The sequence below is a fragment of the Lepidothrix coronata genome, unplaced genomic scaffold (genome assembly GCF_001604755.1).
Source record: "Lepidothrix coronata isolate B3197 unplaced genomic scaffold, Lepidothrix_coronata-1.0 Scaffold1, whole genome shotgun sequence".
In the NCBI taxonomy this organism is placed as follows: domain Eukaryota; kingdom Metazoa; phylum Chordata; class Aves; order Passeriformes; family Pipridae; genus Lepidothrix; species Lepidothrix coronata.
This window is the reverse complement of record NW_016690181.1, coordinates 2,349,455-2,365,021: the sequence shown is the minus strand read 5'-3', so window position 1 is coordinate 2,365,021 and position 15,567 is coordinate 2,349,455. Positions and strand designations below refer to the sequence as shown.

Genomic DNA, 15,567 nt, shown 5'->3' with positions numbered 1-15,567 from the left:
ATCTGCCACTGGCTGAGGCTGGGTCAATCAGTGATGGTAGTAATGCTTTTGGGATAACATATTTAAGAAGGAAAAAATGTTATTATGCAAAAGTACTTGAAGACACAGAAGAGAGAAGTGAGAATACATGAGAGAAATAAACAGACAGACACCAAGGTCAGTGCAGAAGGAGGAGCAGGAGGTGCTCTGGATCTGAGATTCTCTGGTAGCCCATGGTGAAGAACATGGTGAGGTAGGCTGTCCCTCTGCAGGTCAAATATCTGGGAGATATCTAGGGGAGCAAATATCTACCTGCAGCCCCTGGAGGACCCCACGCTGGAGCAGGTGGATGCTCTAAAGAAGGCTGGGACCTGGTGGGAAGCCCACACTGGAGCAGGCTCCTGGCAGGACTTGTGGACCTGTGGAGAGAGGAGCCCATGCTGGAGCAGGTTTACTGATGGGACCTGTGAACCCCTGGTGGACCTATGTTGGAGCAGCCTGTTCCTGAGGGACTGCACCCCATGAGAAGGTACCTACTCTGGAGCAGTTTGTGAAGAATTGAAGTCCATGGAAAGGACTCACATTGGAGAAGTTCATGGAGGACCATCTGCTGTGGGAGGGATCCCATGCTGGAGCAGGGGAAGGACACCTCTCCCTGAAGAAGCAGTGGCAGAAACAACATGTACTGAACTGACCACAACTCCCATTCCCATCTCCCTGCACTGCTACAAAGAAGGAGGCAGGGGTGGGGGAAGGTGTTTTTTAAGATTTGGTTTACTTCTCATTGTCCTATTCCCATGTTGGCTAGTAATAAGTTCAATTAATTTCTCCAAGTTGAGTCTGTTTTGTGTGTGATAGTAATCAGTGAGTGATCTTTCCCCGTCCTTACCTCAGCTCATGAACTTTCATCATATTTTCTCTCCCCTGTACAGTTGAAGAGGGGGAGTGATTGAGCAGCTTTGGTGGGCACCTGGCATCCAGCCAGGATCAAATCACCACAGTAATTTATACCTTTAAATATCTTAGAAGTGGAAAAGCCTCTTGCTGAGCTATCTTTTAATCTCATCTAAGAGGGAAGAACCATGATTTGTTCTTTAAGCACACCCACAGATTGCAGGATGAACAAACAGGTGAGATGAAACTTCTTGGAACAGTATTTACAATGAAATGTATCCTCCTCTTCTTCTTTACACTATTATGAGCCAAGAATAAATGCACAAAATTTAATGTAAGCATCACTGTAAATACAGGCAAATACGTCCTAGTGCTCTGAGGGTTTATAAATGGCTAGCCAAAAACAACAATTATACTTACTTGAAGTGGTTTCACTGGAGTAATTATCTTTACATCAAATGTTCATACTGAAGTTCTCACAGTCAGCTCACAGGGAACTAAGAGGAACGTGTTTGTTAGGGTGAGTGTTACCTGTAATCATCCAAACACGACAGCAAAACTTCCTTTTATTTTGTTATTATATTTTTGTGTGTATTTTCTGCTAAAATGACAGTTGTGGAAGATAAATCTTTTATGTATGAACAGGGAAAACACAAGCAGAGACCTTGAGAGTATCTAAGGTGCTACAGGAACTTTGAGGAGGGAGCACACAATTCACACATCAAACTAACAATCCGCGGCTGATGATACAATACCTGGTTGGTCCTTTCAGCACACATTATTCGTGATGGAACAGTATACCTGGGGCTGTTTCTCCTTCCCCATTTTATTCTATTCCCTGGATATGCTGGGTCCCAGGCCAGGAGAAAGAATGTGAGGGATAGAAGTAGTGGCGACAGGCTGAGAGAGAAGTGAGAAGAAAAGGCCTTTCTCTTCTTCTTTCATGAAGAAGAGCAGCTGCCTGCAGCATGAGATGCTGCAGATATGGGAGAAAAATGGTTTTTCTCCCAGGTTTTTCTCCCTCCATTATGATCTTCACCTCCTGTGTAGCTCTCACTTCCCATAGTACTTCCCTACCTTTCTTTATAAGAGTAATAGTATGCTCAGTATACCAGCAGACCACTGTGAGTCATTTTGGTAGCAGGGGTGCTGTGCACACTCCTTATTCCCCCCTGGCCTTATCCTTTGTGTCTTTTCTCATTGTCATGGCTGCCATCACCTTATGATCTCAAACACTTGCAACTCCTTTTTCAAGGGGGAAGTCGCATCTGGCTGCGCCTGAGGTGTGTTTTCTGCCCCACTAGCTCCCTCTCTTCTATTTGTGAGGTAACTGAATAGTCGGAGGTGCTTTGTGCAGACATGTGACTTGGAAATGTAATTTTAATTCCAGCCACGAGGGGACCTTCATAGTTTATTGTCTCTTCCCTGCAGGTTCATCTGATCCATGCACTTAGATCTGTAGAACCATACTCACATCCACAGATATCCTAAATCTCCCTCCCAGCTGAGGATCTGTTCAATCCCCTGCTAAGTCAACTGTCATATCTTGGAAACCCAACTTTATTCCACAGCATAAATCCAGGAGTTTCTTTCCTGTGTTTTCCCAGCAGCTTTGGATTCCCCTTTCAGGTCATCAACTTTCAAAGCCTCTGGGTTGCTTGGGAGCAGTACTATGGGATAGTGAGCTGACAGCAGGGCTGGGGAGTGAAAAAAGTGATTTCTGCCTGTGCTGATCCATAGATTATGAGCCAGAGGTCTAGGGTGGCTGAAGCATTCTTTGTGCCACTGCACATCTTAATAATCCAGCTACAGTATGATTTTAAAAATTGTTGCCTAAGTTACAGTTATGCTGCTTCTTAGGCAAAAAAGGATTCCTCTTTTTATTTATTTTTAATATGGCTTTCATTAGCAGGTGTCCAGAGTTTATATTAAAAAGACTCCATGTCTTGCATACAGAAATTTGGCAAATAGCCTACAAAAATTAACCTGGAAAATAAGGAGCTTCCATTTATTGCAGCTACTGTTTTCATGTCACATAACCTGGCCTTGGAGTCTCATTCTCCTCCTGCACACAGCAGCTGTGTACTTGCATAATTTGAACTGGTTGTGTTTGTATGACAAAAAGAGGATGAGTGTAACGTACACTGACTTGCTCACTTAGTGTAATGAGCAGCAAAGAGAGAGCAATTAAAACATGCAGACGGGGTCCCCAGCCCGGGGAGCTGGTGGCAAGCCACTGAAGCTGCCCATTGTCACTGCTGCTGTTACTCTGCCAGCTGCACTGGGCAGGCCAGCTGGCCACCCCATCACCTGCTCTGCTCCCACCTCTTTTGTGCAGAGAAGCATCATCCCTCCACAGAGTTGCTCCTGACACCACTCCTGAGAGGCAGGCAGCCCATCCATCCCTTTCCCCCTTGACTTCTTGGGAAGACGTGCTCTTCATCTCAGCCACTGGGGGGAACCTCCGCCTCAGGCATGAACGGCCCGTGGCTGAGCTCGGATCTTTCCTCAGGCACGGCCAGCACTCAGGCCATATGCCTTTCTTCCAGTTCGGAAAAAAGGAACTTTCTGTATAAAAATGCACCCAACTTTTTTTCTCCCCAGTTATATCCTGAAAGAGATATTACAGCTACTTACAAAAACTTTTATGTCTTGCATTCAAAAGAGACGTGATTCACAACTCTCAAGCACTTTTCAGGTGTTTTAAGTTCATGCTCAGGTTGAAATTAAAGAATGTGGCATTTCTCAGATGTCATCCTCTAGGGTCTCTGAGAAATCCCATGTGGGCAGTGAAGTATTTTGTGCTACACAGGCCAAGTTAAACTCAAGGCTCCCCTCTAGATCATATTTAAACAGTTGTCTTCATGAAATCTTTCAAATTGTTTAGAAATGTCCATCGCATCTTTGCCTCTGTATTGGCAAGGCTTAGACACCCTATGGGAATGCAAACTGAAAGGAATTTGAAACAAGTGATATGTTAATGAAAACAATGTTTAGAAAGGGATTTCACAGGAATGAAATAGACTCTCATTTTTGCCAATATAAATAAAGGCAGAAAGCTCTTTTTGTAGCAGGAGTGTGTGAAATGTGAAACCCGGCAGCGCAAAGCAATACCGATATGAATCAGAATGACTGTGATAAGCAAAACACTTTATCCCTGGAGGTGGGAACGTGATCTGGCGGTTACAGTAGCAGAGAGCAAATTTGAAGCTCCCCGTTTCTGCCCCTGACAAACTATATGTCTGTAGATCATTCACGTACTGTCTATCAGTTTACCCATCTGTAAAACAGAGACATATTTATCTGTATCTTATCAGAGCCAATTCTTGCCAAGCATTGCTAATGAGCACCGAGAGCCCTGTCTTGTCAGGAATGCAGGATTTCACAAGTAGAAAGTACAAGTCATTAGCTCTTTGCCAGAACACAGAGCATCATTCCTTTTGGGAAAACAGCTGTACACTTACAAGCAAATGTGGTGATACTGACTGAAGAATCTCTTTATTCTCCTGGCAGTGTTGAAAGACTTGGAATTAAATCTTACACAAACTTCAGATAACTAGCTCTCTAAAGCATATATCCTATAAAAGAAGTCAACTAAACCAATCAATCTCCAATAATCAATATTATTAAAAAGACATTTTTTATGCATTTATTAAAATAAAAATGCACTGGGTATTTTTATTTCTACCTTCATTAACTGAAAGTAAAATCTTTAAAGTGATATTTTATAACTGAACGGAGTTGGCAGTCTTACAGCTGTTGCCAAGGTTAAGGTTCCTAAATAAGGTTTCCTAACCATAGACCACACATAATCCTGTCATTGCAGAATAAGCAAACAGAACAACAGCAAAAAGAGACTGGAAATCGAAATATCCTTCCACATGCAGTAGGGCATCCCTGAAGGTTCCTGTTTGGCCTGAGAAAGCTCACACTTAACCCCTCTCCCGTGAATAAATATATTTTTCTAGCTTGCTTGCCTACAGACGGAAAGTGACACAGTGACATAAAATAGTTACATGTGTCCAACCTGTGTGTGTGTAATCCTGGATACCCATTTAAAACTGGCCTTTACATTTTCTGCTCTATCTATAAATTTATCACTGTGAGCCTTCTTATAAAACCATCAATTATAAAATCATGCATTTGATTAAACTGTTATGACTTTAGGTATGTATTAGACCTAATCAGATTTCATGTTTTGAGACTGCCTTTCTGCACCATGAAATCTGAAACTAATTACAAAGTTAATAATAAAAGCAGTGACTATCTTCTTTCAGAAAAAACTTAAATCCATTACAGTTTACCATGAAGGAACACCCTCCTACAGGTGCTTTGGTTTTCTTTCTGCCTAGTGGAGAAAAGCTGCACTGCCAACCATTTTCCTCTGCACTTAACTGGTAGTGTTTTCACATAGTTTGGCGGCATTGTCACCCCTGTCTCATCTACTACATATACCTTGGGAGAACTCCCACGACTGCTTGTACACAAAGAACTAAATCCACCACAAGACTTGGCCATCTAAATTGGAAATTCAGACTGCCCAAATTCCTAGCCAGGCACCACCAAATTCTAGAAAAGTATTTGAAGATGCCTGAATTATTATTTATTAAGTTTCCCAGCTGCCTTCCTGTCTGCTCCTGAACATTCACAGGCTGTGGGCCCTGTGAGAGGCACAGCAGTCACCTCAAGAGAAGGCATGTCATCTTGAAACAGGCTTTTTCAAAGGTTGCCTCTAAGATCGGGCAGTAAAATAGTCAAATGCAGCTGAATAATCTGAACAAATCACAGGACAGGTTACCAAATTATTTTATAGCATCATGGCACCAAGGAGTCCCAGGCGTGGCTCGGGTTGGGCCTGCGTTATGTATGGAGTGAGCACAGCCCCTTCTGCAAGGTACTCACAGCCCAAGTACCAGGGAAGAGACAGCAGATGGTAAGAGACAGATGGGAGCGTACAAGGAAACAATGAGATAAATGAGCAAAAACTCAGTTGAAGACTTCAGCATTTGGTTCCAAAATTATTAATTTTACTAATCATTTCAGCTGATGTAACCCTACATTTGAACGCCTTTCCTGTTCCAAAGGTCTTAATAGCTACAATTACAACACATGCCTCAGCCCAGCACGGGTTACATTTTAGATAAAGAGTGGGAGTTAAGGAGGCAAGAAGTACCAAGAAGGGGGTGTCTCAAATGCTGAAATTAATTCGTAAAGGAGGCTGGGGTATCTCGGCAACATGCAGCTTAAGGCAACCTGATTAAGCACAGCTCAGTAGGCAACGCGCTGACTGATGGAAAATTCAGGCTTTACGGGAGGCCGGCGCTGGCCCGCAGCCCGTCACACGCGGGCGAGCCTGTTCTCAGCCAGCCGGGGATGTCACAGGCGAGACGCGCAGCTCCACCAGCGCGGCCGGCGGGAGCCCCCGCGCCCCGGAGGCTCAGTCAGCTGCTGCCCCGCGCCGTGCACCGGGGCAGACTCACCGCGGGGCCACTCGCGCACAACGACCTGGTCCCCGCGGGTTGGTGACATCCCAGTCGGCCCCCCCGCCCCCGCGGGGAGCGCTGAGCCACCCCCAGCATGTCGCGGTCCCGGACGGCAGCCCTGGAGGCCAGGGCGTGCGCCGAGGTGCATCCCGCTGATAGGGCACATCGAGGGGCGGGGATCACACGCGGACCCTGAAGGGGCCGAAATCCCGGGAGAGCGGCAAAGGCCACCTCCCCCCGTCCCCACAGCTGGGAGGGGGCTGGGGCGGGTCGCACCGCCCCTCCGGCCCGCGGGCGGGTCGGGGCGCGCCGCCCTGCGCAGCCGCCGTGCCCGGGGAGCCGCTGCCCGGCGAGGGGCGGTGGGCGGGAGGCGGTGCCGCTCGGAGGTAAGGCGGGGGCGCCATACCGGGACATCCCACCGGGACACCCCGAGGCCGCTCCTCGGGGGCCGCCTCAGGGAAAGCGAAACCAAAAGGAGGGTGGCGGCGGGAAGGGGCGGGCAAGGGGCTCCCCGCGGCGCGTCTCGACTCGACTCGACTCGCTCCTCCCCTCGGCGCCGAGGCGGAGCGGGCGGTGGCGGCGGGCGGGCTCAGCGCGCCCCCATGGCCCTGGTGCTGGGTCAGCGGGCACAGTAGCCGCCTCCGGCTATTCCCGCGGGTGACTCAGAGCTGCCCAGGGAAGGCAGGCTGGAGATGCGCCTCGCCTCCGGGCTTCGGGCTGCGGCCGGAGACTGAGCCACAAAGAAGTTTCCCTGGCGGCGGTGGCGAGGCGCTCCTCCATGCACCCCTCCGGCCGCCGATCCTGGGGCGCTGCTCGGCAGGCGCCCGGCGCCGACCCTGCCATGGAGCCCCGCGCGGGGCTGCACAGCAGCCCGGAGCTCAGCCGGGCCAAGCGGCTGAGCGTGGGGGAGCTCCGCTCCCTCTTCGAAGCTCGCTGCGCCGCCGTCGCTGCCGCCGCCGCCCGCCAGCTGCCTGACCCGGCGAAGAGGGGCTGCCGACGCCCCAACGGGGTGCTGCCGCCCGTCATCCCCCGGCTCACCGTCACCGCCGAGGAGAGCGAGGAGACGCAGGGCAGCCCCCAGGCGCGGCCGCCGCAGCCGGAGGGCGGCTGGCTGAGGACGGGCAGCTCGCTGCACCTGCAGTCCCGCAGACTGTCCAACTCCTCGCTCTCCTCCACCGGCTCCTCGTCCCTCCTGGAAGACTCGGAGGACGACGTGCTGAGCGACACGGAGTGCAGGAGCCAGGGTATCGTGCACTTGGAGCACGGCGAGGACACCAGCCAGGTAGGGAGGAGCGGGGGGAGCGGTTCGCGCCTGACGGGGCTGCTGAGCGTCTCACGGACGCTTCGGGGCCACCAGGCGCTCCCGCTTGAAGTTTCCGTGACCCAGCTCCACGCTAACTCCGGGAAACTCCTGTCCTGGGGCCGGCAGCAGTGCAGCGCGGTACACAGGCTGTTGCACCTGTTGGAAGAGCGCTGCTGCACGTTGGCTCTTCTAAAAGCCGGCCAGGTGTGCGCTGTGAAATTGTGCTTGATGTCCCAAGAATACGGGGAGATGGTTTTTGATCATAAGTGAGTTGTTCTTTCTTTTCTTTTTTTTTTTTTTTCCCCAGTCTCCTGTGTCAGATGTTCAAAATAAAATTTTTCCAGGCACTTACCAGCAGGTATTTTTTTCTCTCTTTCAATCCTGGAGTCTGTGGTTGTCAATTTTTGAGCTGCTTCTTGCTGTGAGCATGACAGGAGATGGGGAGGAGCTTGGAATGGATAGAATGCATGCTTTTGTCTGTTCTGGCAGCAACACATTCTTCTCAGTAAATCCCCTCTGTAATTTGGCAGCTTTCATCCTTGAAGTGCACTTTTAAAGGCACATAGTTAGTTGCTTTTTCATGGTCTTTAATGTATATTTGTCTGACTCCTTAGTGTGCTTCTGAGGCTTTTGTACCTGAAATATGTAGCTTTAGTGAATTTCCCCTCCTACCTTTATTGATACCACAACTTAAATTGTTGTTCTACTGCCAGCTCATGGGTCCTGAATTGTTTTCAAGCAGAACATATGCTTTATTAAAAATGTATAAGGAAGAAGTAATGCAACTTGTAGGTGATACCTCCAGCTGGACTTTTCTCATGGTAATTATGGGTTTACTACTTTAGAGGACACATAGTACAGGAGCTAAAATGCTGTGCACAATATTGGTTTTGTTTGCATCAACTTGTGGCCTGTTTTTGGAAGAGGAAAAAAATAAAAAAGGTTTTGTACTTGGTAATGTTGAATATCAAGAAACCTGTAATATTAATATTTAATTTGTACTTTTGATTCTGAGATAGAATCTGGTTTGTAGGGGAAAAAATTACTGTTATTTTGCTTTCTTTTCTAAAATACATGCTGTGCTAGTGGGGATTTTGTGAAAGTAGCAGGAGAATAGAAATTAAAGATAACAAAGAACATATCCCTGCTATTGCAATGGATGTATGTGTGGTTAATGGGGAACAAGAATTAAGTGATGACACTTTAGCAATACGGACAACTCTGAAATGGCACTGTGGCATCTGGTTAATTTGTTTGTGAATATAGATTGGAGTAAAACTGATTCTTCAGACAAGAAGCCATGCTACCTCTAAGGTTTTCTTCTACATCTCTGGAGTCATTGGTATTGGTATGCAATATTGAATCCTAAATGATTAGAAGTGTATCCTTCCCCATAGCCTGACATACGTGTATCTAATACAGCATAAATGGATGTGAGTGGTACTACTTTCTTCTAAGAAATCTTTATAGTCACCTTTTAAAAGCCTTCAGTCACCTTTTAATTACAAGAAAATAAACTATTAAAAGAAGCAGATCTTTAACAATGATTTATAGACAAATTAAAAATGTCTCTATTATAAATGTTTTAACCTTTAACTCTGAGAGATTGTCCTGTTCATTAAGGTGCCCGGGAAATTGGGAACTTTGCTAGTATTGTAATAATTCAGTTTTTGAAAATGTTTTTGCAGTTTTCCCAAGTTTAGCACAGCTGCAGAATTGTTTAGCGTCTCCTTCGTAAAGTAAGTATTCACTCAACTGGTAGAATATTTGATGTTTTTAAAGGCTGAGTTATTTTTCCATATGTGCAGTGTACGGGAAGATGGGGCAAACTGCCCACCATGAGCCTGCATTCTGCCTGATTTTCTTTATTTCATTATCCCTTCTGTGACAAGTTGTCAAACCAGAACAGGGACTGGTACCTCAGACTCTAAACCAGCAGAATTTCGTGGCACTGCCTAATAAATTAGATGGGCCAAACATTTCATCTTCTCAATGAGAGCTCGCATGGTTCATCCCTACCTTCCTTGCTGCATTACCCTCAAATCCCAGGAATCCGTTGTTTCCCATGTGGTCAGGTACACTGCCCTTCATCTCAGATGGCCACACTGTTTGCTCACCAATACCTAGAGGCATCCAGGACAGTCTTGTTCTTGTGTTTGATATCGTCTGGTATGGACAATGCTGTGACACCAGCAATTACTGCACTCAGCTATCTAGACTTGACAGAAACTGTTTCTTTAGTGAAGTAGGGAGTTCATACCATGCCAAAGTAGGAGACTGTGCTTTGAATATCTGAGGGTTCAACTTTACTGGATGTGTCCCTTCTGCTCTTAAATCTTGAGGCAGGATGAATAAGTGTGTTTTAGAATGGAAGGCTTTGGGTTCAAGGCAGGCACATACATGTGAAAATAACTACAAATTTTGGGATAGCCCAAGGAATGATTTTATATTTTGAAGAGTTTATTTAGAGGCATTTTGGCACATTTTGTTCATATTTGTTGATTTTAGTGTATTTTAATAGGTGAAGGCTTGTTCTCAGAGTGGAACACAAAGGATAGAGACTTTTCTGAAGGAAACTGAAATCACAGGTGGGCCAGACTTACTGTTTTGACATTTTAAAATGTCCCTTGTATTGGGGAATTTCCTTGTATTTTTCTTTGGAAATGTTAGAAATTAATTTGGAGCCTGGCACCTTATGATTAAGCTCAGACCAGTGTTCAAGGAACTGCTGGGCTGTCAAGCCTACCAGGCTCACCAGTGCCTAGCAGGGACCTTGGAAACTTGCCCAGAACTTCAACTGTGGGAGCAGAAGTTCTGATAATGTTCCTGTTATCAGGGCTTCAAGGCTTCCATCAGCAGATCCAGGAACGTAAGCTGAAGAAGGTCCTCCCAGGCCTCTCTAGTGTGCTGACCTGGAGATTAAGGCCCCGCTGAGTCTTTGAAATATTGTAGGCTCTCGGGCAACCTGTCCAGGACCCTGTGAGAGATGGGAAGCTCTGGAGCCCTTCTTCTGTATCCAGGGATTGCTGCCCTGCAGTTCTCAGGCCTTAAATGCCAGGTTGGTATGCCTGGGAGTGCTGTCCCTAACTGTATGCCTTGGAGGACAGTTTTCCTTGGCAGCTCACTTAGTAAACAGCTCTCCAAGAGGATGAGTGATTCAGTAAAGTGTTTCACAGAGCATTCTGAGTTGGAGAGATTGACACTTAATGACAATGTTAAATTTTTGTTTCTTACTGAGCACAGTATGTGGGCATGGCCCTGGAGTGTTAGGGCCTGTGTTGGGGGGCATGAATACTTTGGGACTAATGGCTGACAATGACAGTGCAGTCCCAGCGTGGCTCCGCTGGAACAAAATGACGTTTTCATCTGGGCAGGCCCACCTTTGAGAGAAGCTCAGTGGGTGGTGTTCCAGTTTCTCTGCATACATTACACATATCATTTTGCAGTAATTAACAGAGACTTTGGAATCCGAGCTCTCCTGGCTTTCCTGAAGGAAGACCCTTCTGATAGTGAAGAGTTGGAAGTGTGAGAGAAGCCTATTCTGTTGTTGTCCTGTTCCTTCAACTTGTGGTTCAGTGAAAACCAGTTGTGCAAAGAGGTGCTAATGGAATTAGCATAATGCTATAGTCGAAGCTTCGTCAATCTTGGCAGTTAACTTAATGAAAAATATTGATTATTTTTTATATAGCCAATTGACAGAATAGATTTTACCCTATGGCAACAGCTAACATTCCTGCCTTCTCTTGCATTTAAATGGGAAGCATACTTTTGTACCCGTGCTTCATGCCATCTGGGAGGTGTATACACACAGTTGAATCTTGCAGTGAAAACACCAGTGGTGCATTTATAGTAATGGAGAGAGTACAAGAGCTATATATTTTTGTCTTCATTCTGTGAATGAGCAATTTTAAGAAATATGAAGTCTGGTTAGCACCTTCTTCATTGGGACAGACTCTAAAAAGTGGTTTTCATAGAAAATAAACACCATGATAATGTACAGCAGCCTCTTGTCCTCTTTATAGGAGAGTGTTATTTACTAGATAGAAACATGCCAAATAAATCTACTAATTTTCATAACTGTGACCTGTCATTCCAAATTCCTAGAACTGTAACCATGAGAACAGCTGACAGTTTGCTAGAGAAAAAGCAGTTCTGTTCTTGTCTGCAATGATACCAGTCCAGAAACTTTGGGGAGTAGCCATTAGTGAAGCATATATGGTTTCACTGATCTTCTTGCCATTATTTTTTGTGACACCAAGTACCTTAAAAAGGACAAGTGTATAGAGAGGCACACACACTTAATAACTAACTAAATTAATAAATACATTCTGAAAGTTTCAACTACTTTGGCTCAGGGGTGGGTTACATAAGCTAATGCAGTAGAATAAAATTGTTATTTTTAAAGGAAGAATAGGAATGAAGGGATGACATAAGTAAGACTGTTAATGGGGTTTTAGCCTGCTTTCAAAAGGAAAGGAAGCTTGTATAATCACTCTATCAATTCCATTTTAACAACTTCAGTAGGCTTCAGCCAAATTTGGCAGTGGCATAGACATCTCAAAGTTTCTTCAAGAACTCTTTGAAGTTCCGCAAAGCTCAGACTATGAGTGGAAGAGAGGAAACCAAAATAAGTGCATACTTTTTCTTCTCTGGGGGAGAAGGTGCAAGAGGAGTTAAGCAGTTGTCTTCTACTTTGCTTATTGACTAGCAAATTGGCTCGTCCATAGGTGCTTACATGCTTGATCCAGCTGCAGCAGGTAGTGTCTCATGTACTGAGGGTAATTAGGAGAAACCATGGAAGGCAGTATACAGTGCTATGGGCTGGTGAGGTTAGGGAATATGGAATGTGCTAGTTAAGGGACAGGGGAGAAAGGTGACAAAATTCCCAAGAGGTGTGGAAATGTGAGAGAGATTGGAGGGCTTTTGAAACAAGTTTACAGAGGACAGTGACAAGCTGTAGATACTCTGAAAAGAGTGCAGGACAGAAGATACCAGTCAAGTAGAAACCAGGCTTCATTAGTTTGCTGTTCATGAAACAACTACTTTTAAGGGAGTACCCTTCATGCTTCTAAAAAAATCCAGATTTATAATGACAGTACCATATACTATTGTATACTGAACAAATATGAGGTGAACAGCAGTAATGTTCCACATTTGCATGTTGCACAGTTATTGGAACAAATTCTGAATTGAGAGCCACCTCTCAGTTTGAGGATGGATTCTTTGCCACTGTACACTTGAGTGGTGGAGTATATCAAAATGAGGAAAGGAAATGAGTTGGCTCTTACCAAATCACTTGAGAGAGAGGCAATTAAATGTCTTATCAGTTAAGAGTTTCTGACTGTGGATATATCTGAGATGGTAACTTAGAGGTTACAAGATCTTGTCTTTTGAATCCATTTCACCCTGATAGATTTCATTTGTCAGATGTTAAAGGACATCTTGTTTGGGCATACAGTTTAAAACTGAAAGATAATTTTTTCTTATGACCTGTTGGATTAGGTATGTTGTAGAAGTTTCTCTGTATGCACACTTTTACAGTTCAGACTTCCTTATAATACTTATTACAGCTGGAAAGAGGGGAAAAGAAATAACAGCAACTCCTCATCACTGGATGATGCATATTTAAAGAGGTCACAGCATATTTTTCCTCAAGCTATCATTGACTGAGCAGATTTATTTCTGAAAACCTATGCCAGTCTCAAAAGGAATAAGGGTAGTGGCTGGAACAATAGTTTTGAAATTTTGCATATATATATATATATTTGGGTTCTGACACTTATTACCCTGTTAGACTGGTTTGATTAGGGTGAACAGTTTTTTAATTCATTAATTTAACTACCACATTTAATTAATGTGGTAGCTAACATTCAAAAATAACCTCAAGTCACATCTAAAGTTTATTATAAATGGAATGTGTTTAAGTGAGTCAGTTTGATTAAATGCTCACAATGGGATGGAATTAAATATAGTTAATATTTCTCAAAGCTGAGAATTCATGCTGTTTATGTGGTAGATAGTTGTTTGTTTAACAGTGACTGAGAGAAGAACTAAGGATCATGATACAACATTTTGTGGTGATTATCTATAAAATGTGATGGCAGAAAAGGTAACATTAACCTTACACACCTTGGAAGGAAAAAGTGATCTTATGTGCAGCAGCAAAGTCACTGTCTGTCTCTCTTCTACCTTCTCTATCAGCGTAGTTTTTGCAGAGAAAGGGGTCTGAGGCAGAGAGAATTGGCTTGTCAGTCCATGTTAATTTGGATCTTGCATAGGTTTAAATTGCATTTTTAAGTGCTCTTCTCAGCCTTCTCTACCAAAAGAGCTTCATCTAAAAGGCTCACAAGTTGGGCAAGATGACATTGTCTGTCCATAGCATGGCATACCTGGGGAAAAATATGACGAAAAAAGTGTGTGTAGAGGGGGCTGAGCAGGTGTTAATCTCCATCAGCTCTTTCTGAACAAAAGCATAGGGAAGAGGGAGAGGCTACCTGTCCATCCAGTGTCAGACTAGCAAATACACTGGGATGTTGTTTCTTGTTTATCTTGGGATAATACATAACCAGCAGCATTTGAGTGGATTTTTGGATTGATAAATGCTAAGCCTCTTGAAAGGGATGAAATTTTCTCTTACGTTCCAAAATATGGAGGTATGAGATTGATACTGTAGAAACCTACCCTGAACTCTGGGTCTGGCTATTATTGCTTGTTACCAAATCTTCTATTCCTCAGCAAGCTTGAGAAGAAGTTAGCCAAAGACCAATTGACAGATCATTTGAAGCAGTTATCATAGACTTGACATGATCCAGATTTAGAGCTTGGGACAAAATTTCCAAGCCAGTTGGTGACTGTAGCAAGCATGACACAGATGCTGCTTTGTGGGAGCTTGGCATTAACCCAGAATCCAGGAACACTCCATATCTGCTGGCTGAGATATTCAAATAAGGTGGTGCAGTGAATGCAAGCTCTTTGTTTACCGCAGCCCACTGATACCACCTTTATTTTACTCACGTTCAACTTCAATCTGCCCTTCTTATTCAGCCTTCTGTCCTCATCTGTACTTGAGCCACATTCGTAACAGAGGTGTGGTTACAGGTGATAAACAATATATACAGATACATGTTGTGTCTGCGTGTAATTGGTACTGAAATGTCTGTGGTTCACAGTCCACCAAAGGATTACCTGTTTAAGAGGAAGCTGGGATGTTGCAGAACTGTGTGAATAAGTTAGTGGGAATGGCACAGTACACTTGCGATGTATCAGAGGAAACTACTATAGTCTTCATACAATTTTCATGTGATAAGAATAATGCCTCTTGATAAATTACATTGAACACTGCATAGAAAGAGAATACCAGTGATGGTAGGAACTCATCATTCATTATCAATACAACTGATTCTGTCTCCTGCTCTCTGCCACATTCCAACATATATCTTAGATATATCTGCCTTCACTACTCTGAGCTGCTATAGAGAACACAGCTTCCTTTGTGTCTTAGCTCTTTTCAAGCAGCTCCATGTAGTTGAGGACACTGCAACAGTTCTTCTCAGTGATGTTCACTCTAGACAGCACATCTTTTCTGTGCTCTACTTTTTTTGCTTCCTGTGGTGGAATGCAGGCTTCTATTTCTCACCTTTGAGGTGCTGGTGCTCGTCAAAGTCTGTAGGTCCTGCACACGCAAGGGATTGAATGGAGCTCAGCTGTGAGCGCTGTGCTCAGCCAGCCCACTCTAGACACAGGAGGTGAGCTTGAGGAGGCTCAGTTGTGCACGAGGCAGCTGTGAACTAGGTTTTCCTGTATGAGGGCCATCTCTCACCGGCACGTTAACCTGGCTAGCCAGTGCTGGCTCACTCTGCGGCAAATACTTTGGAAATGGAGGGAGCATTGTTGCCATGTATCAACACC

At 44.8% G+C, this 15,567-nt stretch overlaps 1 protein-coding gene across 1 annotated transcript in view; it reads left to right on the top strand.

Annotated features, from left to right (window-relative positions):
• The first annotated feature begins 6,950 nt into the window (after positions 1-6,950).
• Positions 6,951-15,567, top strand: part of ITPKA (inositol-trisphosphate 3-kinase A) — a 41,544-nt gene continuing 32,927 nt past the window's right edge. The window contains exon 1 of the mRNA XM_017812284.1: positions 6,951-7,638. Within this exon, the coding sequence (XP_017667773.1) occupies positions 7,135-7,638 (504 nt within the window). The 5' untranslated portion in view covers positions 6,951-7,134. The remainder of the gene's footprint in view (positions 7,639-15,567) is intronic.